General features: G+C 65.4%; 2 protein-coding genes across 3 annotated transcripts; one reads left to right on the forward strand and one right to left on the reverse strand.

Moving 5' to 3' along the window:
- The first annotated feature begins 3326 nt into the window (after positions 1-3326).
- AANAT (aralkylamine N-acetyltransferase) lies at positions 3327-5733 on the forward strand. Its single transcript, XM_037493345.2, has 4 exons — positions 3327-3470; positions 4539-4749; positions 4968-5122; positions 5426-5733. The coding sequence occupies exons 1-4, from the start codon at positions 3327-3329 to the stop codon at positions 5729-5731; spliced, it is 816 nt and encodes a 271-aa protein (XP_037349242.1). The 3' UTR covers positions 5732-5733.
- A 615-nt stretch (positions 5734-6348) lies between these two features.
- On the reverse strand, positions 6349-27730 carry RHBDF2 (rhomboid 5 homolog 2). Of its 2 annotated transcripts, none has more exons than XM_037493600.2 (19): positions 27692-27730; positions 16609-16778; positions 14501-14660; positions 13782-13909; positions 13114-13309; positions 12837-13040; positions 11866-11994; positions 11428-11546; positions 11092-11286; positions 10442-10553; positions 10173-10247; positions 9867-10028; positions 9436-9545; positions 9255-9318; positions 9063-9157; positions 8778-8853; positions 8569-8669; positions 8238-8391; positions 6349-7680 (listed from the first exon to the last, which is right to left on the reverse strand). In XM_037493600.2, the coding sequence occupies exons 3-19, from the start codon at positions 14639-14641 to the stop codon at positions 7261-7263; spliced, it is 2481 nt and encodes an 826-aa protein (XP_037349497.1). In that variant the 5' UTR covers positions 14642-14660; positions 16609-16778; positions 27692-27730; the 3' UTR covers positions 6349-7260. The 2 variants fall into 2 exon arrangements, with proteins under 2 accessions (XP_037349497.1, XP_037349496.1); XM_037493599.2 differs by lacking the exon at positions 27692-27730 and adding an exon at positions 26995-27033.

Genomic DNA, 27730 nt, shown 5'->3' on the forward strand with positions numbered 1-27730 from the left:
GGACAGATGCCCCGAAAGCGTAAATGCCTCCTTTCTCCAGGAGGGGGCGATCCCACCCTGCCCTTTGACACCTCTGTTTCTGAAGACTCTGGAAGTTTCCTGAGGAAACCTGCCTGTGTAACATGGCAGACATTGAACCCAAATACGAACAGGGCCCCGCTGGGCCCTGGAGTGAGTCAGCCCATCTATGCAAAGCGGCTTCCAGACAGCCCGAGGTTGAGCGCCACCTTCCTCCACACCGGCCCTCACAACGCCACCTGTGACCGTGTTCTCCAGGGGCCGCGCCTGTTGGGGAGATGGGCTGTGGTGGGTGCCTGCTGTGGAGCCACACCTGCCTTCTCAGGGAGCTGCAGGTAGAGGGCGCTCTTCTATGTCCTAGCCCCTCACCCCCATATTGGGTCCAGACTCAAGCCCTCTGGACAGCCCTGGGCACGCAGAACGGCCCTGGAGACAAACGCCGTGGCCAGGAAGGGCCGGGGTGTGGGGCCCGTCCCGTCCCACGGGGAGTGCAGGCAGAGGGCGCTCTAAGGTGGGCCATCGCCTCTCCCCGGGAAGCCCTGCTGGAGCCCACATTATGCCCCCTCTTCCTGGCAGGGCCCCAGTGACCCTCAGGAGTTTGCAGTCATTCAGCTAGGGGTGCTGGCTGTTTTCCACAGCAGGACCCTGCCAGGGAGGGGAGGCTCCAGGGCCACAGAGGTCTGAAGTCCCCCTAACCTGCATTGCAGGGGGCACTCCCTGCCCCCCCCCCCAGAGAAACAGGATGCCAAACTGGAGCCAATGGTAGCCTCGGGGCCATGACACATTACACTCCCCTGGGGGCTTCTACACACCTGCGACCCCCTCCCCAAAATGAATAGGCCAGAGCTCAGGGAGGTGGCGCAGGAGTCAGGCACCCCCAACCTCTGCCCTGGGCGGGCGGCGACTCCTGGCTCCTCACTGCCCTTTCCTGACCCGTGCTGCCCATTCCTTTTCTCGGGCCTCACGGAGGGGGATGCCAGAGGAAATACGGACCCCGGGTCAAGTTGGAATTTTGGAGAAACAATGTTTTAGAGTAAACATTTCAGGGACATCTGGATACTGTAAAAATACTTACCGCTTACCTGAAATTCAAATTTCGCTGGCTGTTCCGCATTTTTATTTGCTAAACCTGCAACCTTGCTCACAGCTGCCCTCCTGAGGCCTCTCCGACTGCAGCCCAGAGGGATTCCACGGCAGTCCCCTGGGGGCCGACCCCGGGGTCCCAGGAGGCGGGTGGGTGTTTGATAGGCGCTGCAGGCCCCTTGGCAGGGTCTGGGCTGCCTGCAGTCCCTCTTGCTGGGGGTGGGGGTGTCTCAGCGTCCACTGCACAGGGTGTCCTTGTCTTTCCACCTGGGCCCCGTGCCCCCACATTCCCTCATTCTCCCTGTCTCTGTTGCTTGGTTGTCACTTTCTTCCAGTTGGCCGGGCATCACCCTGCTGCCTCGTGGGGTGTCGGGTCCCCCAGTTTATCCACGTTTAGTGCACTGCCTCATCTTGTCTGCTGAGGTTCTGGAGGCGGGGGGAGTACTGTCTGGAAAGCACAGGTCCAGGGCGTCCATGGAGAGGGGCTGGGAGAGGCTGGGTGGGGGCTGCCCTGCTCCAGCGGCAAGTGGCCACCAGGGGGCGCGGCGGGGGTGCAGGGCTGGGAGGTGGAGGGGGCCTTCTCTGGGTCCTGCAGGCTAAAGGCCTGGGCTTGTCCCGCCCACCCCAGGCCGGAGGGTCAAGCACAAGAGGTCTGCAATGGGTCCCCATAATGGGAAGGCGGGAAGCCGCCTAGAAGCAGTTGGGGGGCATGGTGAGCTCTGGGGGTCTACTGGGGCTTCAGACAGCAGAGGGGCGGTGAGGAAGGGGACCTGGAGAGAAAGTGTGTGGAGCACGGGGCACCCCAGGGGCTCTGGACCATGGGTGAGAGCGGGCACCTGCGGGCACCTGCAGGACCAGAAGCTCAGGAACCCTGCGGGGCCCAAGGGGGGCAGGGGCAGGCTCTGCTGGGCAGTGTGGGAGCCTGGCGGTCAGGGCTGGCCGTGCTGGGGCAAGCATGGGGTGGGCGCTGTGCAGGGAGCGTGTGAGCCCGAGGGGAAGAGAGCCGGCGGGCTCCTGGAGGCGGTGGGAGGGGGGGGGAGGGCCGAGTAAGAGGCCTGGGCTGGGGCTCAGGTGCCAGAGGAAAAGTTCACAGCCACAGATAAGCTCCCCCCACCCGCCGCCCTGGAGCCGAGGCGGCTGTAGTCAGAGAACGCTGGCAGCGGGCTGGACAGGCGAGTGGCAGCCTCCGGCAGGCCCCACTCACGCGCGCAGGAAGGGCAGCCTGGTGACCGCCCGCCTGCCCCCATCGGCATCCAGCTTCAGGACTGAACGTTAGACGACCGGCACCCCAAGGTCCCATTGTCCCAGGTCCCGCGTCCTGGCTCCAACGCGGGCATGAGAGGGCGCCCACGGGGCCCCTGGGGCCGCTCGATCTCCGGCTCCTGGTGTGATGCCGCCGCCATTGCGCCTGACGAGGCTGGTTGCCTCTCCGCTGGGCGAGCTAGAATTTCGTGGGCATCCACTGCCTCGCGTGCAGTGGACAGGTGTGGTTTGTTTCCGGGGGGGCGTTCTTGCTCTTCCGGCTCTCACTGGGTGTGTGGAGAGGCGGCCTCGGGAGGTGACGTCCAGCTGGAGCAGGTGCTGCCTCGGGCCTCCAAAGTGGCGGATGCTTCACCACCGCGGATTCTTCACCTATCCCGGGGCGGGGGGGGGGGGTGCTGGAGAGCGGCCTGGGCAGAGGCGCTGGCAGGAAGGCCGAGTCTCTGAGGATCTTTTGCTCATGTGGGGTGACGGATGCGACAAGCGGAGGGGCGACGGTGGGCACCACGGTAGAATCGGGGGCACAAGGACATGACTCCCACCCCGGATTTGGGCTTTTCCCCGGAGCACCCTGAGAGGCACACTTGGCTACGCCAGACTTCGTTTGCGCACGCGACAGAGGTGGTCGCGAGGGCGGGACGGGAGGGTCTGGGCATCGAGCCCGTCCCGTGGCGCACCACAGTCTTCACGCAGCCCGAACGCTGCCGCAGCCCTGCCTGCCTCTCCAGGCTCACCGGCTCCCCCTGCACGTCCTCGGGCCAGATGGGGCACAGTCCCCTAAGGCCGATGGGTCCCTCGGCGGCTCTCTCGCTTGGGGGGACTCTGACCTGGGGACACTGAGCACCAGCAGGACAACTGAGGAGGCGTGGACGGGTCACCTGGATCATCCTCTGGGCCCTCGGCTCCACTGCGACAGACCTGGGGTTGCTCCTGCCTGTGCTGACAGGATAGCCCCCCAGCAGGCTATGACCCCTCCGAACCTTGGGTCCTTACGGGGTCAGCAGCGCCACGGGGCTGTCTGTGGGTTAAGGGACACGCTCAGGGATGGCGCAGAAGAAGGGCTCTCAGGGGCAGCTTTCCAGCCGCCGGAGCGGGAGGGGCCCTCCCAGGTGGGCTTGCCCGGGCCTCTAGGACACAGAGGGGGCGCCCTGCCTGCCAGCTGGCCACGGAGCAGGATTAGAGCTGGACCGTGAGGCTTAGCCCTGCTCTTCCCCAAGCCCCGCGGCCCAGGTGGCCCCCGTAATCCCCTCCCCGGGCGCCCCGCGCTGACGTCTCGCCCTCAGCCGCAGAAGCGGGGCTTTGTCCTGCAGGGCCGCGTGGAGGCGGGGGTTAGACCGAGCATCACCGGCCCTTGCAGCGGCCACGCACACAACGGTCACCGCTGTCCGTTCCGGCGCCGCGGCCAGTCCCCAGGGTGACTGGCTCTGTGGTGGAAAAGTCAGGGTCCCTACTGCAGGTGAGACACTGCCCGGGCCCTCAGCCTTCGGGAACAGGAACACCTGCCTGGGGCTCAAGAAGTGGGGTGGACGGGTGGTGGAGCGAGGGCAGAGAAGACGTGGCAGGGGGCTAAGGTGGGGGTGTCTTGGGAAACAGATACAAGGGGGCACAGCTCTGAGCCAGGGTGGGCAGGTGTCTCGGATTCCTCCCCACTCCAGACTCCCAGCCCCGCCCGGTGTGCATGACCCAATCTGAGGTCATCTGGGTCAATGCGGGGGCTCCTCGAGGGCCTGCTGTGAATAAGGGTGTTTCCCTCCAGGGCCCAGGGTGCCTGAGGAGCTCCTGGCCACACCATCTCATCCCCCAAAGTCTCCCTCTTTTGGGGTTAGACGCCCCCATCCCAGCACAGTTGCATTTGAAAGGGCCAGGGGAGGTGTATGCCCCTCCTGCCGTGGACTGCAATGTTGGGGTGCCCTAGGCTCTGGGCCCAGACCAGCCCTCCCACCATCTCTGGGGTTTAGAGGGCAGTGAGGCCAGAAATCTGGAGGTTGGGAGGGGCTGCTGTGCAGGGACTTCTGGTTGAGGGGGGAGCGTGGGCAGAAGCATCGAGTTTACAGCCTCCAAAGTGCCCCAGAGCCCCGGCTCCGAAAGAGGCAAGAGGGAGCTTCCTGACTGCCCCTCCCGGAGACCAGGTCTGGACCCCCGACCCAGGTGGGGGGGCATCTCTTCCTTGTCTGCAGGAGCCACTTCCGAAGCTGGGAAAGCCCAAGGAGGAGCCGGCAGCCAGCATGTCCAGGTCGGGCACGCACTGCCAGCCCCCCGTGGGCCCGCAGCCGCCGCTGGGCACGGCCGAGGCCCCGAGCCGCCAGCGCCGCCACACGCTCCCCGCCAGCGAGTTTCGCTGCCTCACCCCAGAGGACGCCACCAGCGTGTTCGAGATCGAGCGGGAAGGTGAGCGGCCCCTACACCGGGCCCGGGGTGCTGGAGGAGCCCCTGTGCACGGGGGCGCGGGTTTAAGAACATGGGCGGGGCCAGCGTCCCGGGCCCCCCTGGGAAGCCCCCCGGGGAGGGTTGTGGGGGTGATGTGAGCAGACCTGGGTGTGCGGTGGACAGTGGGGGTTTGAGTGGCGACCCCCAAGATCCCCACCCGAGCGCCCCTCCCGTTGCAGCCTTCCTGTCCGTCTCGGGCGCCTGCCCCCTGTATCTGGATGAGATCCGGCACTTCCTGACCCTGTGTCCCGAGCTGTCCCTGGGCTGGTTCGAGGAGGGCCGCCTCGTAGCCTTCGTCATCGGCTCGCTGTGGGATGAGGAGAGGCTCACTCAGGTGAGGGCCATGGAAGGCAGGCCGCTGCCCACCGCTGCCCTGGTACCTGCTGCCCGCAGAGGCCAGCCGGCCAGCCAGGGGGAGGTGGGCGGGGGCGGGGTGTCCTCCAGAGCTGAGCCGTCCCTCCCGGGATGTAGCACCCAGCCCCTTTGGGGTCCCAGAGGCCCTCGTGAAGGGTCTGCCTGGAGCCTCCTTGGGTGGGAGGGGGACCCTGATGAGAAACTCAAGACCCTGCCCTTGGCCCAAGGGGGAGGCTGGGGCAGCTGGCGCAGAGGCGACGGGGCCTTGTCCCTCTCTCCCTAGGAGTCGCTGACGCTGCACCGGCCCGGGGGCCGCACGGCCCACCTGCACGTGCTGGCGGTGCACCGCGCCTCCCGGCAGCAGGGCAAGGGCCCCGTCCTGCTGTGGCGCTACCTGCACCGCCTGGGTGGCCAGCGCGCCGTGCGCCGGGCCGCGCTCATGTGCGAGGCGGCGCTGGTGCCCTTCTACCAGCGGTGTGGCTTCCGGCCCGTCGGCCCCTGCGCGGCCAGCGCGGGCTCCCTGGCCTTCACCGAGCTCCACTGCTGCCTGCGGGGCCACGCGTCCCTGCGCAGGAACAGCGGCTGCTGAGCCTGGAGCCAGAGGCTGGGCTCCCCCCAGCCCCCACTGAGCATGAAGGGAGTGATCCCCCAGGTGGGGGTGGGGGGCACCGAATGAAAAGAGGGGCAGTTTCTGCCATCCAGGCTGCCCCGCTAGAGTGTGGCCACAGCCCCAGTCTGCCTGCCTGAGGTTGGGCAGGGGTGGGGGTGGGGGTGGCACCTCAGCACCTCCCACTTTGTTAAGGAACAGTGGGGGGACTTCGAGACAGGGGTCAGGAAGGGGCTCAGCACCAGTGTCCTCACGGGGATCCCCTGCTCAGGGAGGGAGCCCTTGTAATTGTCAGCCCTGGAGATGCCCCTTCTGGACTCAGCCCTGGACTGGAGGGTAGCTGGGAACAGGGGCCTCCCAGTTTACCCACAGCCCCCCGTCCCCCCCCCCCCCCCCCCCGATAAGCACCCTGATCCAGGACACGCTAAGTAGCTGTGCCTCCCAGGCATGGGGGTAGTTTGGGGTGAGGCCCAGGTGCAGGGAGTGGACTTGGCACCAGCTGGGGAGAATGGTCGAGCTACACCCCACTTGCGAGTCCAAATAGACTCCCTCCCTGCCCTCATAAGAGGCAAGGCTGGGAGACCCCAGGGACCCCCGGATTTAACCAAGCCCTCTCAATGGATCCCCACCTGGTACCTGATCCAACCAAATCCCTCTGAAGTTTTCTACTGCCAAGCACTTGCTCCCCAGCTCCTCACGGCTGCCCCCCACATCCTCCTGCCCCCTGCTAAATAAAGTTGCAGTCTTGATGCTGCCTGAGGCCTTAGAACCAAAGGTGTTCCTGAGAAGAATACCATTTAATACATCATCATACAAACTTAGCGTTCCTTTAAAAAAATCAGGACCATAATATAAAGTAGTAAAAAAACGGGCCTGAGGCTGGGTGCCCTCTGGGGCCCGGTCCTGGGATGCCCCACCTACCTGGGGCAGGACTGAGGCCAAGGTGGGGGCAGCCCCCAGAGGCAGAACACTGGTGGGAGGGGTGGACTGGGGTCGGGGCACAGCCCTGGCCCTTGGCCAGCTGCCTTCTTGCTGATTCTCTCCCCTGCCCTCGCACAAGCTGCCCCACCCTCACCATGTCCAGCCGCCTTCCGGGCAAACTCACCAGGCCGCCGATGAAGGCAGGGCCTGGGCCCACAGGGGAGGGCAGGAGACACTGGAGGGGGCTGTGGTGGAAGCCCACACACCCACGTAACCATGGGGCAGAAGGCGGCAGCAGCTTGAGGACCCCAGGAAGAAAGAACCCCGCCTCCAGGAGAGGGACCTGACAGTTAGGGGACAGAGAGGTCAGTGCCTGCACCCTGAGCTGTGAGGAAGGTGCTGGGGGTGTCCTGGCCTGGGCCAGGGCCACAAGGCCTGGGGAAGGAATGGGCCTTCGTGATGGCTCCAGGGTGGCTGGCCTGGTGTGGGTGCCTAGGCCCAGTGGGGTCTCTGGAGGGCGGGCTGGGGTGCTCTGCACAGGCCCAGCCCGGGCATGGTGACATCAGAGCTCCGTGGGCAGCAGGCCATGGTCAGTGCAGCACCTGGTCCAGCTCATACTTCTCGCAGAAGCGGCTGGTGAAGGGGAAGCAGGTCAGGTACTCGATCCAGGGCCAGTTGATGGGGTAGACGTACAGCCAGATGACCAGTGAGGCGAAGAGGCCGGAAAAGGCCAGCAGGGACACCAGGATGAGGGCGCGTTTGCGGTACTTGTCGCTGGTGCCGAAGGTGATGTAGGGCAGGAAGGCGAAGGACAGCAGCAGGCCGCTGAGGAAGCCGAAGATGTGGGCGATGTTGTCGATCCAGGGCAGGAGGCCGCAGACGAACAGGAAGAGCACGATGGCCGACAGGTTCAGGAAGGCCTTCCAGGGCCGCTCCAGCAGCTGCCAGCTCTGGAACAGTTCCACGAAGAGGCAGGCCAGGAGGCCAAACTGCGAGCCAGCTGGGCCCACCTGGGGAGGGGGAGACATGTCCCTTCCAGGGCCAGAGAGGAAGCCCGGCAGGGGCCCTGGCACAGCTGGGCAGGAGCCCTAGGATGGGGGACGGGGTCGTCCTCCCCGGGGTGGGGACCCTGAAGCTGGACACCAGGGTCAGTGGAGCGGCTGGACCTCTCAGCTGGGCTTGTTCCCCCCACCTTTCTGGAAAGCCTGAGCACCTACTAGGTGCCCGGAGCAACAGTCAGGACAGGCCAGCCTGCTCCAGGCAGCCAACGGCACGGAGGGGACAGGCCCTGGCCTGGCAGCAACGTTTGCTGAAGCACCGTTTCCACAGGTCAAGAAGGGCCGCCTGGCAACTCTTCATGGCTCGGCCCACGAGGGGTTGGGAGGCAGTGGTGACCATGAGGAGCGGAGAAGAACAGGGAGAGGACAGAGGCCCAGAAGCTTCTCTCTGGAGCTGACGTCTCAGGAGCATGGCTGCTCCTCGCGCCCGGGATTAAGGGATCGGCTGCTGAGCCCCAGCTTAGCTTCCATCTGCCGTGGAGCAGGCACGGGAGGGGCCCCCCACCTACCTCTGCCCGGTATGGGAGGAAGATGGCACTGGCGAGGTTGCCAGTGATGCCGCTGAGGATGAAGATGATGGCAATGCGGTGCCAGCCGGCCAGCTTCTCCAGGTCCCGCAGGATGGTCATTTGGAAGATCACAGACACGAGGCAGTGCACCAGGCTGGGGCAGACACACTGGGCATCAGCCGGCCTGCCCACATCTCCTGCAGCCACCGGCCTGGCAGCCAGGAGCATGGGGTCTGGCGGGTTGTGCCAGCGGAGTCCTGGCCCAGGAGCCCCTCCTCAGTGATCCAGGGGCCTGGGGGCCTTTGGAGGGGGGCAGCAAGGAGCCCCTTACCCAGCATGGAGGAACAGAGACAGCCAGAGGCGGTAGATCTGGTTGGGGACCTCGGGGTTGAGGAAGGGCAGCAGCCCGCACACCTTGTCCAAGCAGTGCACCTGTGGGGGGCACACAGCCGTCAGCGCCCTGCCACAGCCCCGAGCTGGGGGCCGAGCTGGACGCCTGCTGCAGGGGGACGCGCACCCGGGCCCCGGGGATGGCCTCACCTGGGAGCAGAGCGTGGCCTCCTCGTGGAAGTAGCCGTGCATGAACTCGCAGTACTCCCGCGTGGTGATCTCACAGCTGGGGGGGGCAAGGGGCGCGTCAGAGCCCCAGGACCCACCCCCTCCCTGGAGCCCAGGCTGTGGCCCCCACAGGCAGGGCTGGCAGGAAGGGAGCGGCTTCTGTGGAGACCCAGGCTCCGGGGTGAGCTCCCCTTCGCCCTGCTCACACCCCAGGTGGCCCCGAAGCCGGGGCCAGCGCCCGGTGGTGGCGCGGGGCGGGCGGCTCACCTGCCCTTGGTGCCGATGCAGCAGGGGCGGCCCCGGATCTGGCAGTCCATGTGCTGCAAGCCGGTGCTGTTGCTCCTGGCCTGCTCAGTGCAGATCTGCGGGCGGGCGCCGACCGGGCGGGTGAGCCGGGGCACAGGCAGGTCCCCGCCGGCCCTGCACACACCGCTCTCCCTCAGTTGTCCCCCCTCTTACTGGCCACTTGGTGATGTCATCAGGCCAGATGTGGGCACCACTGGAGGCTGGCTCCTCACAGGTTCTGGAGGCATAAGTCAGAGGGGGCCAAGTGAGGGGCTGCAGCCCACAGCCCCACGGGGGGTGCAGCCGTGATCCTCAACTCTAGCTCAGATAGCCTGGGCCAGGGCCTGGCAGGTACCTGGGGTCCTGGTGGCACACGGCCCCAGAAGTCCGCTTCGGGCCCTGATCGGACTTGTCCATGCTGGGCCCCGTGTCGTCCTGCCACTTGACAAAAGTGGCCAAAGTCTCCTGGAGGATGGAGGGTTGGTCATGGCTAGGACAAGGCCACCCTGTCGGAGTGGGCAGGACGGACGGGAGAGCCATTTCCCAGCCCCCCACCCGGCTGACGGTCCAGAGGCCGAGCTTTTACTTCCCTGGGGCTGGGGGGCTGGGGATCTGGTCAGGCACTGGAGGCCCTGGCCATGCTAGGCCACGTGGGGAGGCCAGGGTGGGACAGGGAGGACCGAGGAAGGGGGTGGGGACACGCTCGCTGTCTTGAAGGGCTGCTTCCCAAGGATGGGGCAAACAGGGACGGTGCCAGGTGCCCAACAGGCTGGGGCCGGTGCCCACCGAGCAGTCCTTGCGCTGGGTCTGGATGCAGCCCGAGTGGTCATTCTGCACGCAGCAGCCCGAGTCCCGCTCCAGGGCTCGCTCCCGGTGCACCAGCTGCTCGATCTGCTGGTCCTTGCGGATGCAGGGTGAGAACTTGGCTCCCAGGTGGATCAGGTCGATCTGGCGGGGGGCAGGTGTGGGGTGAGCTCGGTCCCGACCTGGCTGCTCTGTGCAGTCTCCCCTGAGGATCCCCTGAATAGCCAGGCTACTGAGCAAGCTGAGCCCTGCTCCCTGCTGAGATGCCAGCCTCCCTGGACCCCTTACCGAGCTGGGGCCGATCCAGAAGTTCTCCTGCTGGATGTACTTCACGCTCTCGTACACACCTTTGTTCCTGAGTACCTGGTGCAGTGGTGGGAGGACAGGGATCAGGGCGCCAGCGGGCAGGGCTCCCCATCCCAGGACGGGAAAGCTGTGGTGAGCCCAAGCCCCTCCTGCGTGGGGGTGTTGCCGTGGGACGGAATCGGTGGCCCGAGCAGCCAAAGCCTGTCAGGGGAGGCTGGGCCCCCCGGGGAGCACTCTCCTCTGGGACTCACCAGCTGGGTGGTGACATGCTGGGCAAAACCCACGGGGGCGATGCCGTACGTGCAAATGACCAGCAGCGTGATGATGATGTGGACGAAGGTGAGCCAGTAGGTGAAGTAGGGCCTGCAGACAGAGCCCGCTGAGGCCTGGACGCCCGGCGCTCCCCTGTGTCCCCTCCGACTCATCTTCCACTACAGCGGGCACCTGTCTGAACCCCTTCCCTTGTTCCCACTGACCTCAGGACCAAGCCCACGGGGCTCCCTCCCTGCCTCTTCCCTCTGTTTCTTGCAGCTCCTGGAGCCCAGGAGCCTTTGAACACGCTGCCCATGCCGCCTCCTTTGCCCGGGATGCTCGCCCCATCTCTCCTCTCCCCCAGCAAATGCCTGCCCTGCTGACCCTGGCCCTCGCCACCAGCAGCCCAGCCCCTGCGCTCACCCTGGGGTCACTGCTAGCAGGCGCTGCGAGAACCGCCCCTCCCCCCAGGCTCTCGTGCAGCCCCAGCTCAGTCCCCGGCCCCAACTGTTCCTCTGACATATGCCCCCCCACCCTGTGGGGGCTTGTCCAGGCCCCCGTGCTGGCCCTCAACACTTGTCTGAAGCGGGAGGCAGGACAGCAGGGGTGCAGGGGCTCGGGACGGGGGCAGGCGGGGCGCGCCGCTCACCGGTGGCTGTCGAAGCTCTCGAGCTGCCTCTGCACGGTGCTGCTGATGCTGCGCCGGTAGCTGCGGTTCAGCCAGTTGCCCACCACGCCCAGGCCGTAGTGCCGCCTCTTCCGGTCGAAGGCAAAGTGCTTCACCCGGGAGGCGATGCGCTTGCCGCGCCTGGCCGCGGGCACCGGGGCGCGGCCGTAGTCCTTCCTGGCGGGACAGGGGTCTCAGCCTGCTGCCCCTCCCACCCACCCACCCCAGAGCGGGCACTGAGGAAAGAGCTGAGGTCTGGGAGCCCCTGACCCCTGAACCACCTCCCTCCACCTAGAGGATGGACTCCCCGGAACTCACAGAGGGATCTGCACCCCATCGGGGGTCACTGGGGAGGCGGAGCGCGGGATCCCCCGGAAGTAGGTGGCAGAGAGTGGGGGAGACTCAAACACATCATCCGGCATGGAGCTCATTTCTTCCTGGGGGTGGGGGGGCCACAAAAAGAGACAGTGTGAGGCCCCACTTAGCCAACACCCCAACAGCTCAGTCTGGGGTCGGGTGGGCAGGCTTCTTGCAGGGAAGTGGAGGCCCCGGCCGCCGGCCCCGATCCCCCATGTCTGGGTCCTTGCTTGGCTAGGCAGAAAGATGGGGGTCGAGAGCTCCAGAAGGGGCGCACCCCATCCCACCCGCAGGCCCGTGGGCTTCCCGGGGGCTCCCTGCAGAGCACAAGCTGGCTGGTCAGCTCTCCTGGCTCCCAGGCCGCCCAGCCCTGCCCGAGGGCCCACACTCCATGCTTGCCTTACTAAAAAACGAGGAGTCAAATGTGTCAGCCCCGTCGACTGCGTCCTCCTCCAGGAAGCTGGGGTAGGCGAAGCTGCGCTTGACCACCCGGCACCGCTGTCCCGCGGCGTCCAGCACCGAGCGCCCCTGCACGGCAGAGGCCCGGCCATCAGGCCTCACCGCCTGCACCAAAGGCAGCACCAGACCCGCCCTCCTGGGGCAGGCAGCATGCCGAGGGCAGGGGCCCCGTGGGGACAAGGGGCTGGGTGAGGCCAGGAAGCACAGCGCCAGGCTCTCCTGGCCTAAAGGCCGCTCCCCGGTGGGCTCCCAGGGACCTCCTGCCCTCCAGTTTGGGCGGCCCCCCACACTCTGCATCCTCACTCCTGAGGCTTGGGCTGTCTCCTCCACCATCCTGGCTTCTTGGCAAGGCCCGCCAGGCCCCTGCCCACCTTTCTGACCCCATCTCCTGCTGTTCCTCTTGTAACCCAACGCACTAAACCCTTATCAAACCACTTGCTGCTCCCCCAAAGGGCCATATCCCCTCCTTCCAGGCCCTTGCATAGGCTGTTCCCTTTGCTGAGGATGCCGTTCCCCTCCTTCCTTTCCTGGGGAATTTTCCTTACTTTTCTGCACTCCCTCCTGGATCAGCTGGGGCAGCCCCTTCTCCGGGTGGGCCCAGCATGACCACCCTCATGGTGACACTGCCCTCACCTGGGCTGGGAGCTCCTTTGGGGCAGCCCCGGTGCCCACCCGGAGGCTCTGGCAGCCTGAGCAAATGAGTGGTGACTATATCTCCACCTCCCGGCTCAGGTGCCAGCCCCAGGCCGGCTTCCCAGACCAGAGGCAGTCTGGCTTTCCAGACCAGAGGTGGGCCTGGCCACAGGACCCTCTGTGCCCAGGGTCCCAGGGCATCCACCGCCTTTGGCACAGAGGCAGGTGCCTGCGGGAGCTCCTGGCAGGTGCCCTGGTTACAGGTGCCGTCTTCTTACCTTGAAGAGGGCGGCAGCAGCTTGAAAACTCATGTGAGCCACCGACATCCTCTTGCGGCGGGGCAGGTGGGAGTAGCCGGAGCGCACACTGGTGAAGGAGGTGAGGGACAGGACCCCTGGGGTGAGCGGCGGGTGCGGGGCATGGGGCCGATCCACCTCGTCCGGGTGGCGGAATGCCCGGCCTCGGGCCAGTGGGTCCACGATCTGGAAGGGGTAGGCGGTGAGCAGAGCCGACAGGGCCTGGTGAAGGCGCCGCCCCCAACCTGGTGGAGCCCACCTTGGGCAGCTTGCAGGGTTTTGGAGACTCGGTGCCCTGGAAGGATGGCACCTCCTGGCTGGGGAGCTCCAGGTCCCTCTGGTACGAGGCCTTGAGCCGGCCATAGCGCACGCTGCAGTGGTGCAGGCTCCTGCGCTGCCAGTGCTGCCGCTTCGCCTCCCAGTCGCCGCTGATCCCGAACCACTGCGCTGTGCCCCTGCGGGTAGAGAGGGCGGGCGCGGGGGTCAGACAGGGCGGGCGTAGGGCACAGACAGGGGACATGGGTGTGTGCAGGGAAGGGGGCAGGAGGTGACATGAGGCAGGACCTGTGTGTGTGCAGGAGAAGCGGGGGGCGGGGGGCAGAGAAGCCCCAGACTGGGAACCCAACAGCCAGATGAGCCGAGGTGACTCTGGACAGAACAAGGGGAGTGAGCTGGGCAGCCTCTGGAAGCCAATCTGAGGGGTGTGGGGTGCCCCTGGCTCCCTGAACCCCTCCCCTCTATCCTGTGACTCCACCAGGCACAGCCCCAGTAGGCTTGCCGCCCCCGGGCGTGGTGCTAGGTTCTCACCCTGCTGGGAGAGGCTGCTTGCTGATGCCTGCCCATGCCTTCTGGCAAGGGACACAGTGACCAGGCCCAGAATGTCCAGGTGCCCAGAAGCCACAGGGGCAAGGGGGTGGAGGGGCTCACTTGCGGATGCTCTGGGACAGGGAGGCCTGGCGGCGGATGCCAGGGTGCTTCTCCGAGCCGCCCTCCTGCCATCGTGCCCGCGGCTCCTGCAGGCTGATGCTCTTCATGTAGGCTGGGTTCCTGGGCCTCTGGGGGAGGCGGGGAGCGGTCAGGCTGAGGCCTCCCAGGGCCAGATCTTGCCCGGCTCCTAGTGTGAAAGCCCCGAGAGGGCACACCCCGCTCCCCCTCCCCGAGTCTCCCCTCAAGCTGCTCTCATCCTGCATGTAAAGTAGCCGTTTCCTCTGCTTTGAGCACGCATGGCCTGTTTGCCCCTCGGGGCGCCCTGGTCACCAGGGCCCTGCACGGCCACCGTGTGCCAGAGGGAGCCAGGTGCGTGGGCGGCACTAGCACGGTGCCCTGTGGGCCGGCCCGGCCGTTCTCAATGAGCTCTTTATGGAACCACGGTCCGGCCGGCTGGAAACACTGATTCACGCCGGCTCTGAGGAGGCGGCAGGCGCTGGGGTCAGGCTGCGACGCCGAGACACCCGGCACTACGGAGGCGCACCCCGCACCGGGGTGGGCTGGGGTGGCAAGGGCGGCCACATCCCAGCTGGGACCTCAACCCTTTCTCCAGGCCGGCGCCCCCGTCCCCCCAAGATGAAACTCCCATTCAGGGTGCAGGTGTCACGCGCGCACGCCTGTCACTGTGGCGGGGCAGGAGCCCGGGCCGGCCCGCTCACCTGGGGCAGCATGCTGGCCAGCTCGCCGGGCGCTGCGGTCTCGGGCGGTGGGATGGTGATGGACAGGTTGGGAGGCTTCCGGCTCTGCAGGCGGCTGCTGGGCACGGACCCACCGTCCCCTTTCTTGTCGGTGGAGGCCATGGTGGGCAGGGCCAGGCGGCTGGAATGGAGACGGGGAGCAGAGGGGTGCTGAGAGGGCACAGGCCGAGGGGACGGGGGACGCTGGTGCCACAGGGGGCAGGCCTGTGACTTGCCTGAAGTGGGTTCAGACTGAACTGTGGGGCCTAAACCACGTGGCAGAGATTGGCTCAGGCCGCAGGGGTAGCTCTGTGCTCCAGGGCAGCTTCCTTTGTCCCTGGGCGGAGTGCGGGGGAGGACTAGAGGGCCCCAGAGCAACCTGGTGACCAGGCCATAAACAAGGGGCCCTCGGGCCTCTGCCACACCTCCTGAGGCCAGCTGTGCAGGAAGCAGGTGGCTGAGAGGAAGAGGGGGTGAGGGTGGGGTGGGTGCCAGTTCCTTTTTCAAAGCTAATAGGCACTGTCACCTGTCCAGCACTGCTTTCCTTCCAGAAGGAAAATACTGTGTCTCAATGACGAAAGTGAGACAGGTTCGCCACAAAATCCCTTTACATAGAGACCGAGAAGACCATCAGCGAGAAGTGACCGCATGGCCTGCCCGTCACCTCCTAGAGCAAAAAGCTGGGTATACAAGTCCTTCCAGAAGCCTCCGCACCGGAAGGCCATGCTGTACCACGTCTTCCCTGACGCGAGTATTTCCTTCATTCCAGCGGATTGTTATTTAGGGTGTTTCTGGCATTTCAGGCCGATGCTGCAACAGACGCCCTGCCCACGTGAGGGCCTGTCCGCGGCCATCGCGGGTCCAGGAGGCACATCCTGAATGTCAGTGGGTTGTGCCAAATGGCCTGCGGAGGGGAGGGGCCATTCACACCCCAGCCCATCTAGGGCTTCTCCTAGCTCCTGCCTCCCTCTTACTCCCTCTCTGCTCTCGCCAGAACCAACACCCTCTGCCTAGTCTGTCCCCCTCACTTCCTGGCTGGCTCTGCCCTGACACTGTTTTCTTGCTAAAACTCCTGTTGTCTCTCATCACTTTCCAAGGCTCCTGGGGCAGGTTTGGGTTTTCCTCCCCTCATACAAAGCCAGGGACCCCATGTGCCAATGTGGGGGTGCACAAACTGAGGGGAGTGGCACAGGGAGCTTCCCCAGGGCACGCAGAGCCACGGCTGGGCCAGCAGGACCAGGCAGCAGCCTGTGTTGACCCACACGCTGGCAGGAGACCAGGGTTGCCTGAGGGTTGGTCTGTGATGGGGGCTCGGGCTGCGCGTCCTCATGGAAACCTGGTCTGGTGCGTTTGCCGCCGCAAGCTCATCAGCGTGAAGGGAGGAAACACACCAGCAGCCCCCGGACAAACTGTAACCCAAACAAGCTCCATCCTGCGCGTGCTGGCCCCTCGGGACGTCAGAACTGTGCTTTGAAAGCTTGTTTTAGACAAAGCTGAGTGAAACTTGAACCTAACTTCCTCTGACTAGATTGAGAAGCTGGACGTCGGGGCCCTCAGCCATGTGCACGCGTGTGGACATGTCAGCTCGCCCTGAGCCGCAGCCCACAGCACCAGGCACTGAGTCCAGTCGGGGCTGGACTTTCTCAGCCAGGAGACGGTGCACACCGACTGGGCACTCGGTCTGGGCGAGGTGGCTGTTGATCTTAACGTAAACAGCTTCCCCCAGACCTGGCGACGCTCGTGAGGCCAAGGCCAGTGGACGGCCTGTCTGCACTGGCCCAGCCGTTTCCCGCCCTGTGGATGTACCTGGCAGACACAGGCTCAGGTCGTGAGCTGGTCCCCAGAAGGAACCAGCCTGTGCAGTGGCCCACCTGCCTGCACGGGTGCTGCCATTCCTGGCTCAACACATGGCACAGCAGGGGCTCCCCAGCACTGGGGTCCCAGCTTAGGCACCACCTCCTCTGAGGAGCCCTCCCTGACTGCCTAAAGAATGCCCCCCAACCCCTGCCCTCTCTCAGTCTAGTCTTGCCGCATCTCCTGCCCCCTCCACGCCAGCAGAGTGCGGGCCTACAGGGGCATCGGCTTCCTACCTTCAGAGCAGGCTCAGTTAGCAGCCTCCTGGGTCTTCAGAGCATGTTCTGGCCCTTTCTTCACTCTAGATGCTTGGGGGCAAGTCCAAGCTGTATGGAAAGCTGGACAGACAGCTGGAAAGCTGGACACACGCTCCAGGTCAGCAGGGCTGCTCCTCAGTGCTCACAGCCTGCAGGGAAGGGAGACATCAGGGGAACATCAGGACCACCGTGTCTTACCTTCTGGGCCTCATGGGGATAATTCCCAGGCCTTGTGGGTGAGGATTATGGGAGATATGTCCTCCCCCGTTCCTCCCCTGGAGTAAGGGCCCTGGAGATGAGCCTTCTGGCAGGGGGGGCAGCCAGGGGCTCCAACCCCAGGACATTCGCCCAAACCTTAGCCACATCCCCTGCCCGGTACTGGGGACCCAAACTCAAGACGCTCCCGTTTTTGTTTTGGGAATTTCAACGTTACTTTACTAGAAACATTTAACTTGATTTATTTATGAATACAAGAGCTGGGGTGCAGGCCAGAAGTGCGGGGAGGGGGCAGGGGTGAGAGGATTCACCAGAGACAGAGTGGGGAGCAGCGGGGAGACAGGAGAGGTCTGCTGTGCCATGTGGGTAGCTCCCTGGCCGGAGATTGAACTCGTGCTGCAGTGGCTGATGACAGCTTGAAAGTGCTGAGACTTAAGCTCTTGCGCCACCAGGAAGGCCCGAAACATTTAACCTTAAAACCCAGGAACGGTTGGCTGCCTCTGGCCACCTCAGGCAGGTAAGCCAGGTAGGTTCATGATGGAAGAGCTTCAATGCCATCTTGCTGTTTTTAATGACTCATTAAAGTGCAATCCATGCAGCATAAAATCAAGCATTTTAAAGTGAACCACTGTTCTTGAGCAGGGGGGAGGCTCGGGCTTCATGTACCCGAGACCACTTTGGCCTGGACGCACCTTCAAGGTGGCCCTCACCACGGCCTCCAGTTTGTAGTGGGAGTGGGGAGGCTCGGAGAGGTTAAGTGATGTGCTCAGGCTCACACCGCCAGGAAAGGGAGCACTGGCTCTAGGGCCTGAGGTTTCCTTGGGAAACAAGGACACCCCCTTTCTAAAGCTGGGGCACACCCAGGGCTGGGCGGCCCGTATCAGGGAAACAGAGTGGAGAGTTCAGCCTGCAGAGAACTTGGTAAAGCATCACACGGTTTGCAGAATGTGTTCCTCAGGGACCTGGGGTCACGGGGTCGAAGGAGGGGTCACCTGGAGGCTGAGGAGCAGATCTGGGCCCCCTCTGATTCCATGGGGCAAGCGCTCCTTTTACTTTACATACTGAGGGCGGGCGCCCTTTGCCAAAGTCCTCTGCTTACAGATAGGACCTTGGGTACGGAGTAGGGGGTGCCAGAGAGCCATCGCCAGGCAGAACTGAGCACCCAGGACTCCCTGCTTCTCTAAGGCTTGGTCCACAGACACGGGCATCCCACCTTCGTGCCCAAAGCACTGGCAGTCCTGATTCACTCTCCCGGACAGACTGCTGTGGACGAGGCCCGCAGAGGCCCAGGACAGAGGCCCGTCGGCTCCGGGCCAGCTGACTCCTTGGGGCCTGCGGGCCGCACAGGATGCCACTCTGAGCCCGCTCTGGGGACAGCGCCAAGACAACAGCCTCACCTGGGGCCCTGCATGGAAAGTTGCTCCTCCTCTGGGACCAGGGTGCAGTGAGAGGGCATCGGGTGGGCATTGCCCTGGGAAACTGGCACCAAGGAGGGAAGGAGGCAGCGGAGCTGGGTCAGAGGTGAGTGGGGGGCCTCCAGGCCCGAGCTCAGGTAAGGTCATCCTGCAGGGGATCACACCTCCCCAGAGTGGGCACTTGGTGCCTTCAAAACCCATCCCCACATCCCACCGGACAAGCCACATGGTCCAGGCCCCCCCCAACTCCTTCAGCTCCCACCTCTTCTCCTCGGAGGCCCTGTACCTGGCACGCCAGGCTCTACTTCACCTGCCTGCCAACACTGATGCACTGCCTTAAAGAGGGTAAAATGTCACTTCCTCTAGGAAGCCTGCCTGCTACGGGCAACAGAATCCAGCACCTTCTCACCTGCACTCACAGCATCCTGCTGGGATCGGCCCACACGCAGGCGTCTCCCAACTGCCCCTGCGCAGCACAAGGGCCGGCACACAGCTGGCGCCCTCACGGCTGAGCACGTGCTGCCGATGGTCACTTTACACTGACCCTATGCAGACACCATCTCCCACAGTTCTGCGGCCACTGCGGGGATAGAGGATGCTGTCCCGGGATGAGGCCCCAGTGGACCTCCTGGCCCTCTTCTCCAGCACAGGTGGCTCCCCACCCTGCTCCTTGGCCCACCACAGGTATTCCTTTCAGTTCTGGGAGCTGTCCAGCTCTCTTTTCCCAAGGCCATCCCTCCCCTGGCTGGACCCCCGGCCCAGGACCTGCTACACGACCAATATCAAAGGGCAGGCACAACCCAAGGCCAAAGTGGGGGGGACTCGACCAGTGCGAGGGTCATCCTGCAGGTCCCAAAGAGAAGCAGCTCCTCCCAGAGGGTAGGGCAGGGCTGGGGGTGCATCTCCCAGGGAGGTGCAGGGCTGAAATGTCTCCCCGGGATACCATCTTCAGGGTTTAGGGCAGCGGCATCAAGCCTGTGAACAGCTTCTTTCACACACACACCACACACCAGCCTCAGTTTCCTTCTCTGTCAGCCAGGGACTTGGACAAGGTGAGTGTCAAGTTTCGCCGCCCACAAATTTGGTATAAACACACCTCTTTCCCCGGACTGTCTCCACACGCTCCCAAGGCTGCATCCCTCGCTGGGGCAGAAAAGGCAGGCGAGGGCACCAGAACCCCAGTCCCTTTCTTGGGGCTGGGGGAGGGTTGGTGTTGGCAGGTGCCAAGACGTTGCGCCTGCTCTGTGCATCTACGTAACCCAAACCAGGGTGTGGAAGAGCCAAGATGGCAGAGACCAGGCAGAGAAAGTGCTGGAGCCCCGCCCGACACTTATCTCCCGCGCCCCAGAAGTGCTTGCTCACTGCAGGGGAAATTGTGACATCCTAGGACCGGCCTCCTCCGGGCCCACACGCACATCCGCTGCTCTAAGGACACCCCCCCAGGGGCACAGTGCCCAGCCCCTGGGAAGGCAGGGGTGGTCGGGGGGGCTGCCCCACACAGCAGGACCCAAGCTGGATCCTGGCCTTGGAGGGGCTGTCCCCAGGGAAGGACCCCGGGGCCCAAGCCCAGAGTGGTGAGGAGACGGACCCCCAAGGGCCTGGAGAAAGGGCGTGGCCTGAGGGTGGGGTATGCATGGAGTGGGCAGGTCCAAACCCAAAGCAAGTACAGAGCTAAGTGATCCCCAGGTACCAGGGGTTGAGACTTCAGTACCCCCACCCAGTTTCTGTATCCTTGCCACCCCAACACCCGGTAGCGGGAGCCAGTGAGCATGGCCAGGATCATGCACATGTGACAGAATTACAGGCTCAGAAACCACCCACCCGTTGCCACCTGAGAATCCGGTTTCCCCACAAAGGGTGGGGCTGGGCACTGCCAGCTAAACCTTGTCCCAACAGACACAGCCAGGATCAGCAAGGCCTCCCCCAGGGAGGTCCTCCAACTGAGTGTGTCTAGGCAGGGTGTGGGTGGGGGGGTGTTCCAGGTGAGTTCCACCTGCCAGCAGTGTCGTTCCAGTCCCCTCCCCCTCTGGCCCGCTGCCCCCACCCGCACAAGCCACGGGCAGGTGTCTGCAGCCCCTGTGGGCTCCCTCAGCCGGCACAGAGGGGCAGCGGCTGCAGCCCAGGACACAAGGGGCCCGACACAGGGCACAGCCTGCATGAGGCCAGAGGGAGGATGGACCCTTCTGGACGGGGGAAGGAGCCCCCCCAGAGGAAAGAGGGAGAGACTATTACTGGCCACGGGTGAGCGGTTTAGGGGCTGCCCCTGGGGGAGGAGGAAGTACAGAGGCCATCCCCTGGCACAGGCGGCGCGGTCCCGAGGCCAGGGCGGCTGGGAACCTGTCTGGCCCCACGGCTGATTCACAGGATGACGGGGGCCGGGGGCGAGGAAGCGGCTCCTCTCCCCGCTTCCCTGCCACAGAAACTGAAACTCCATCTCCTGCCCGCAGCCCTTCTGAGAAGCAGGTCATTTTTAGAAAGCTGCAAAGAGGAAGCTGGCCTTCACCCGTGGTGCAATCCCGAGCCAAAACCCTAGTTTCGCTGACCTCAGGAGCTGCCCGGCCCCCCACGAGGCCCGGAAGGAGCAGCTCCGTGGAGGCGGGGGTCTCCCCGCTCCCTGCGCGCCCCCAGCTGCTGGCACCCCCGCCGGCTGGATCCCCTGCACACAGCAGCCCCGGCAGCGGAGCAGGACGTGCCCCCCGGGCTGCCGAGGGCAGACGGGATCTGGGAAGACGACAGATGGCGAGACAAGAGGGGACGGAAGCAAGCTGCGGGGCCGGGGGGGGGGGGGGGGGGGCAGAGCTGCAGCGGCCGTGGGAATCCTGCTTCTCTCCAGAAGCCAAACAGGAGCTCCTGCCGCTGGTGCCCGCCCGCCCTCCCAGCCGGCGCCCACGTCCCCTGGGCGCATGTCACAGCACCCCACCCAGCACCCCAGGGCAGAGGAAAACTGAAACCACCTGCGGGTTTGCACCTCCCCCAGGGAGAGGGCCCCTGCCCGGGTCCCAGCCCAGACTCCCTATTTCTCCCCACAAGCTCTACTCAACCTCAGTTCAGAAGACAAAGAACTGGAAGGGCAGGTTTAGGGGCGTGGGGAACAGCTGGCCTTTGCCCACAGACCCCAAGTTCTGGACGCCCCCGGCCCAGTCAGAGGGCATGGGTCGCCAGGCTGACCACAGACACGGGAAGTGGGCGCTGGTGCCATGTGAATCCCTGGGCTCTTTGGAGGCCTGGGGTCCAGGAAGCCGGCAGAGGTGGGGGTGAAAGAGCCCACATCCCCACCTCCTAAGACGTAGCAGCTGCCGGCAACACGGGGCACAGGCAGCGGTGGAGGCGGGAGAGCCGCCCCGCCCCCCCCCCCCCCAGGGCCACTGGGACTCTCTGGGCCCCAGAAGGTGCTGGTGGAGGCCGACAAAGGGATGTGGGTGCCCCAACAGAGGCCTGGGACAGGGCCCTTCCATTCCTGGGAAGGCAGCAGTGCCCACCGGCGGGGGCTGGCCACTGCTTGGGGCAGCGGGGAGAGGGGCGCGCACTGGGAGGCTCACAGGATGCTCTGCCGGGGGGCCCGGCCTCCTCTGCGAAAGAGGCATGTTCTGCTCCAGTTCTGCTGGGTCCTGACCCCCATGGGAAGAGGGGCACCGGAACTGGCCCCTGGGGCATAGGAGGGCTCCAGGACAGGGGGGTGCACACAGGCGCCACGCTGACCCAGGCTTGGGGGCCAACTGGGTTTCGCGCCACTCATGAGGATTTGCCTCTCCTGGGATCCTGGGATTCTGGGAGCTGGGTTTTCGCTGGCAGAGGCCTAACACACGCTCAGTGGGTGGAGGAAAGACAGGGTACAGCAGGGGTAGGGGGCAAGAGGTGGAGTCCAGCCAATTTCCACCCGGCTCCCCAGGCCTGGCTCTGCTGAGAACTCTCTCGTACTGGAGGGACAGCCAGGTGGAGGCTGCCCCAGCCTTAGGCCCCGCGTGAGCTGGAGCCACTTAACACTTGCATTTAGGCCAAAAATGCTAAAGATGCTAAGTAGCCTCCCAGGGGCCAGCCGTGCAGGCGGCTGGTCAGCACTAGCTAAGGCTCACCTGGGCATGCACAGCGCAGTGACAGTCTATCTTACAGAGAGGTGCACTCGGCCAGAAGGCAGGTGTTCCCGTCCCGTCCTGTACCCCCCCCCATTTCTGCAGGTTCAGGTAGGGGCCCCTCAGCGGGCAGGGAAAAGTGAGGCACACAATTTTCGGCTTGTAAACAGTCATTAAGGTGCTAGTAAACTTGATTTCCCAGAATCCTGCCCTGGGGCTTGCTTCCCTGGAAGAGGCTGGCCCCAGACCAGGGCCCTCACAGCGCGCTAGACTCCCCATAGAGCCCCCCACTGCTCCAGGATGCAGGTTCAGAGACAGGGCTCACGGCCTGGCTTGGTGAAGCAAGTGGCAAGAGAACCTATGGCCTGAGAGACTGGACAAGTTTCTGTTTCTAGGCCTGTTTCCTCTGCTGTGAAATGGGGTGAGGGACTCCCCTAAGCAGGGACCCAGTAGCGACGACACGAGCTTGTGAATGGCCAGCACCTGGCATAAAATCAGAGGCCGGAAGTCGACAGGCCCTTCATTTCCACCTGCCTGCTGCCTCCGAGGCTCCCCTGGCCTCTGTACGTGAGCCGGAACTCCAGAGGTTACAGATCTCCATCTGACAGGTGGGGAGAGTGAGGCTGTCACCTGTCCCAGCAAGGTCCCACAGTTAGGAGGTGGTGGGGCTGCGGCCCTCACTTTCTGTACTCTCCTGCCACCCGGAACTATGAAATCAGGGGCAAAAGAACAGGCCAGGGTCGCCCCTGAACATCCAGGGCCTGGCAGGCAGCTGAGGTCTGGTGCGGCCTTAGACTCGCAAGCCCCTCCCAGGCCCCAGGCAGAAACGACAACACCTAGGCTGGGCAGGCTGGGCCGCCCCCCCCTTGCACAACCATTATCTCACCGGTCCTGTCCTCACCTCACCACCACGGCTGACTGATAAGGCCCCAGGCCACAGCAAGGACTCAGCCAGACCTCAGTTCCCAATCCTGCTGCGCCCAGCCACACAGAGGACCCCCCGCACTACCCCCCAGGCCTCAGGGGGCCGCAGCAGGACCTGGGGAGAGCCCCTTGGAGAGGGCGAGGTGCTCACGGCCCCAGGACTCTCAGCACAGGTAATGGGCATACGTGGGAGGAGGGTCTAAGGTTCTGAGGCTTGCTCGCTCCCTGCAGAGGGGCTGGGCCCAGGGGCCTCACCCCCCATGACCCCCATCCCTGTCACCAGGACACACACTGCAGCGGCAGGGAAGACCCTGGGGCAGGGCAGGTCAGGCCCAACGTTCCCTTGGACTCCAGGGTGCTGACATCTCCCATGCCAGGCCCCGCCACTCCGCGGCAGTCCCATCTAGTCCCCCAACAGCCCACCAGGCCAGGCCTCAGGCATCACCGAGTCTGTGCCAAGGGCTCCTAGCAGCAGTGGCTGCTCCCATGCCGGCTCCCTCCCTGGGCTCTGGGCCAGAGCTTCCACACAAATGACCACTGGTTGCCTCCAGGTAGACTTGTGTCAGCCCCCTTGAGAGCTGGGAGACAGCCTCCCTGGCGGCCTAGGGGTGAAGTCTCAAGCTGTCACAGCTGCAGCCTGAGTTCGATCCCCGGCCAGGGAGCTACCCACATGGAGCAGCAGACCTCTCCTGTCTCCCCGCTGCTCCCCTCAGCAGTGGATTTCAGTGGATCTGCCTGTTCTGCTCCCCACTTTGTCTCTGGTGAATCCTCTCACCCACCACACCTCTGGCCTGTACCCCAGTTCTATGCAAAAATAAAATCTTAAAAAAAAAAAAAGAGCTGGGAAAACTGAGGCAGACTACTTAAGTGGCCCCCACCCTGCTGACCACACTCCCCCAGCCCACAGGGCCTGCTGGCCTCCAGGCTGCTAATTGCGCCTCCCACCACCTCCACCCTCCAGGCCAGCGTCCTGCCAGCTCACCTGGAGGCCCACTGTGCCCCACCCACTTTCCCAGAGGCCTCCACCAGCATGCCTCTGGCCGCTTCTGAACTGCCAACAATTTACATCTGCGTCCCTGAGATATTTACCAAAGGTGGGGAGGGAACGTGGACACTGGCTCTACTCTGGGGAAGAGAAAGGATGAACCCCCATGTACACAAGTCACTAAGGCAGCAGGAGCTCCCTGGACGGTCTAGGAAAGGTCCTTGTTTTCCCCAGGGAGGGGCAGTGCCTCCCAGCTGGCCTGGCTGTCTCCTCTCTGCCAGGCCGCGCGCAGGCGCGAGGTCAGCCTGCACGGGGCAGCGCTGACGTCTGTCCGGGCCACTCCTCCCCCAGCTGGCTCAGCGGGATAGGAAACTGGGAGCAGACACTGAGCTCACTCTGGAAATCCCCACGGGAGGCCAGGGCAGCAGAAGCCTGCTCCCCGGCAGATGCCAGGCACCTTTGGGATGTGCAGGTGGGGACAGGCATCCACAGAGAGGTGGGGGGCTGGGCCGCCCCATCCCAACACCACCCTTCCTGACCCAGAGGGCAGTGCCAGGAGGCTCACCCAAATCACTCCCTCCACTCAACTGGTGGGTCTCACCTGGGTTATTTACACAGTGGGTTGACAGAAACCCTCCGGAGGCCACAGGAAGACTACCACGGCTCACAGACTCCAGTGGCCTCCGAGTGGGTCCCCCCAGCCCCTGCAGGCAGTACGAGGCTTGGGAGCTGGGCTGCAGACTGACTTCCTGAACAGCTCTGTACCAGCCAGGGCACTGCCAGCCTTAAGGGGCCCACACCAGGAGTCTCATGCCGATCTTTTAGTATATGTGCTGCCGAAGCGAGCACACACGCCAATCTTTTAAAGTTAAAAGACGAAAAGCCCAACCCACAAGCAAAAGTGAAGCCAGAAACTGCCACCTGCCCCTGACCCCAGAGGGCAGCCTGGGCATGAAGGGCCACTGTATTCCACCCTGCCCAAGACGGCCACCCCCTCCACGCCCTGAAGTGGAGACACACCACTGCGTCCAGCTCAGACCACCTGGAGTCATCCCTAGTGGGGGTCCTCCCGGCCTGTGACTCTGAGGACCCCATCTCTCACACGCTCAGCTGACACCCAGAGTGGGGGCTCGCCCCTTGCATCAGGACGCAGGCCTCACCTAATCCGGGTTCCCCTAGCCACAGGGGAGCATTGCCCTGCAGGAAGGAAGCAGACTGGGGAGCTACAAGGAATTCGGGGCCCTGCTGTTCCTTGGATGTTATTTTCCTGGTGTGAATAACTGGAAGAGTTAGGCGTGAGTTTAGAAGGGAAAATTCCTGCAGGTCACGTGACATCAGGCAACGCTCTGGAAAACCTAGGAAAACAGAGTTCACCCCCTTCCTCCCTGCAGAGTGTGGACATCTGAGTTCCTGTGTGGGGGAGCTGTCTGGGGCCCAGCACTCTAGACTGAGCTGTAAGAGGACCCCAGTTCCCATCTCAGCTTCTCCCCCACCACACCCAGACTCACTTCCTGCAGGACAGAGGCCGATGGCCCCGAGGCAGGCCTCTGGCGAGGGGAACAGCTGCCCTTGCATGTCCTGCCTCTATTTCCTTTAGGTTTATTCCAGGTTCCACCCCTAACCCTAGGGAAACTGAGGCAGCGAGTGGAAGTTGGTGAGAAGGAACTCAGGGTTTCTCAGGCTTGGTGGGTTTTGCGCTGGGTCCACCTCTGTCCCGCAGGCTGTCCCGGGCACGGTCCCGGGCACGGTAGGACGCTCGGCAGCCTCTCTGCCTCTCACCCACTAAATGCTAAAAGCAACAACTACGCTCAGCCCCCTGCTTCCAAGCTGTGGCAGCCAAAGTGTCTCCAGATGCAGCCAAACATCCCCTACGGGGCAAAATCACCCCAGGCGGAGAGCCACTGCCCCACACGCTCCCCTTCCATGTCCCCCTGCCCTGCCCACAGGGCACAGCCGCGCACGCAGAGGTCGGGCTCATCATTTGCCAGCAAGTGTCTCACACACGGGGTGCCGGGGCCAGCCATCCAGGAGCCGGGGCACACCCCTGGGGGCCCCTCCAGGCTTCCCCGCCTCACACCCCGCAGGAGCCCAGCCCACAGCCTTCCCCTGTTCTCACTCCTTGCAGCAGGGCCGACGGCCGAGCCGGGGCCCGCAGGGGTGGGGGGCAAGCACCCCGGGGCCACCTCCCTCCTTAGCCTAGACCCGGGGGAACCGGGGGGCCAACCTTCCCGGCCCGGCCCGTCCGTCCGAAGCCGGACTCTGGGCCCAGCGTGCGCGCTCCGAGGCCCCCGCCGCGAGTCCGCGGCACCTGCTCACCCGCGGCTGAGCGGCTGCCCCGGCCAGGCCGCGGGCTCGGGGCGCGGGAGGGCGGGCGGGGCTGGATCCGGCGCCCCGGGCCGGCGGGGGTGCGCGGGGCGGGGGTGCGCGGGGCGGCCCCGCGCTCCCGCCCGGACTTCACTCTCCCCCCCGTCGTCAGCCGGTGACCGCGCTCGGGGGCCGCCGGGCCCAGCCGAACCCCGGGGCCCGCGGGCGGCCCGGCAGCCCCGCGCGCTCTCCGGCCTGCGCGGCCCACGTGCGCCCGAGCGCTGGAGCGCGGGGCGGGCACCGCCGCCCCGGCCGGCTCGGGCGCGACCCCGCGGACCCTCCGTCGCCCGCGGCCCGGCGGCCCCCGCCCGCCCGCGCCCCCGCCCGCCCGCGCCCGCCCGCGCCCCCGCCCGCGCCCCCGCCCGCGCCCCCGCCCGTCGCCCCCGCTCACCGGCTGCGGCGCGGCGGCCCCGGGACGCAGCTCCCAGCGGCGCGGCCAGCGCTGGGCGGTGGCCCCTGGGGGCGGGGCCGCGGCGTCCCGCCCCTTCCCCACCTGCGCGCGGGCGGCGGGGCGGGGCCTGGATCCCGGGGGCGGGGACTCTCCGCCCCGCCCCTTCCTCACCGGCGTGCGGGCGGCGGGGCGGGGCCGGCGGGGCGGGGCGGGGCCTGGATCCCGGGGGCGGGGACTCTCCGCCCCGCCCCTTCCCCACCGGAGCGCGGGCGGCGGGGCGGGGCGGGGCCGGCGGGACGGGGCGGGGCCTGGATCCCGGGGGCGGGGCCAGGGGCGGGGCGGGGCGGCCCCTGGGGGGCCTCCCCCTGGGTGGGATCCCGCCGCTCCTGCGCTCGGGCCCGGGGGTTGGGGGTTCCCGCCGGGCACTACCCTGCTTTCCGCCGGATCTGGTCTCTTCCGGGCGCCGGCCCTGCCTCCCGCTTCCCCTCCCAAGACAAAGCGCGTGAGGCAGGCCCGAGCCGCCCTCACCCGTCACCCCGCCCCGGGAGCGTCCCCCGAGGACCCCCCACCCTCCTCCACCCCCCCACCCCCCGCCACCCCCCTGCACCCCCCGCCACCCCCTCCTCTCCCCTCCGGTGCCGCCGCCTCGGGCCCGGCGGGCTGGCCCCGCGAGCTTCAGCTCAGCTGTTCCTCCTACCCCGGGTGTCGCTCAGCCGCCGCCTCCGGGAAGTCCTCC

This window comes from Talpa occidentalis, unplaced genomic scaffold, assembly GCF_014898055.3.
Source record: "Talpa occidentalis isolate TD23 unplaced genomic scaffold, MPIMG_talOcc4v2.1 talOcc4.7, whole genome shotgun sequence".
NCBI classification, from domain to species: domain Eukaryota; kingdom Metazoa; phylum Chordata; class Mammalia; order Eulipotyphla; family Talpidae; genus Talpa; species Talpa occidentalis.

Bases quoted from the DNA above. Each gene is read 5' to 3' on its own strand.
- AANAT (XM_037493345.2), top strand. From the start codon at position 3,327: ATGACCCCTCCGAACCTTGGGTCCTTACGGGGTCAGCAGCGCCACGGG. The intron at 3,471-4,538 runs GTGGGCTTGCCC...CCTTGTCTGCAG, and splicing joins AGCGGGAGGGGCCCTCCCAG to GAGCCACTTCCGAAGCTGGG. The intron at 4,750-4,967 runs GTGAGCGGCCCC...CTCCCGTTGCAG, and splicing joins GTTCGAGATCGAGCGGGAAG to CCTTCCTGTCCGTCTCGGGC.
- RHBDF2 (XM_037493600.2), bottom strand. From the start codon at position 14,641: ATGGCCTCCACCGACAAGAAAGGGGACGGTGGGTCCGTGCCCAGCAGC. The intron at 10,554-11,091 runs GTGAGCGGCGCG...CTCTGTCTGCAG, and splicing joins GAGAGCTTCGACAGCCACCG to GCCCTACTTCACCTACTGGC. The intron at 9,319-9,435 runs GTACCTGCCAGG...TTATGCCTCCAG, and splicing joins GTGTGCCACCAGGACCCCAG to AACCTGTGAGGAGCCAGCCT.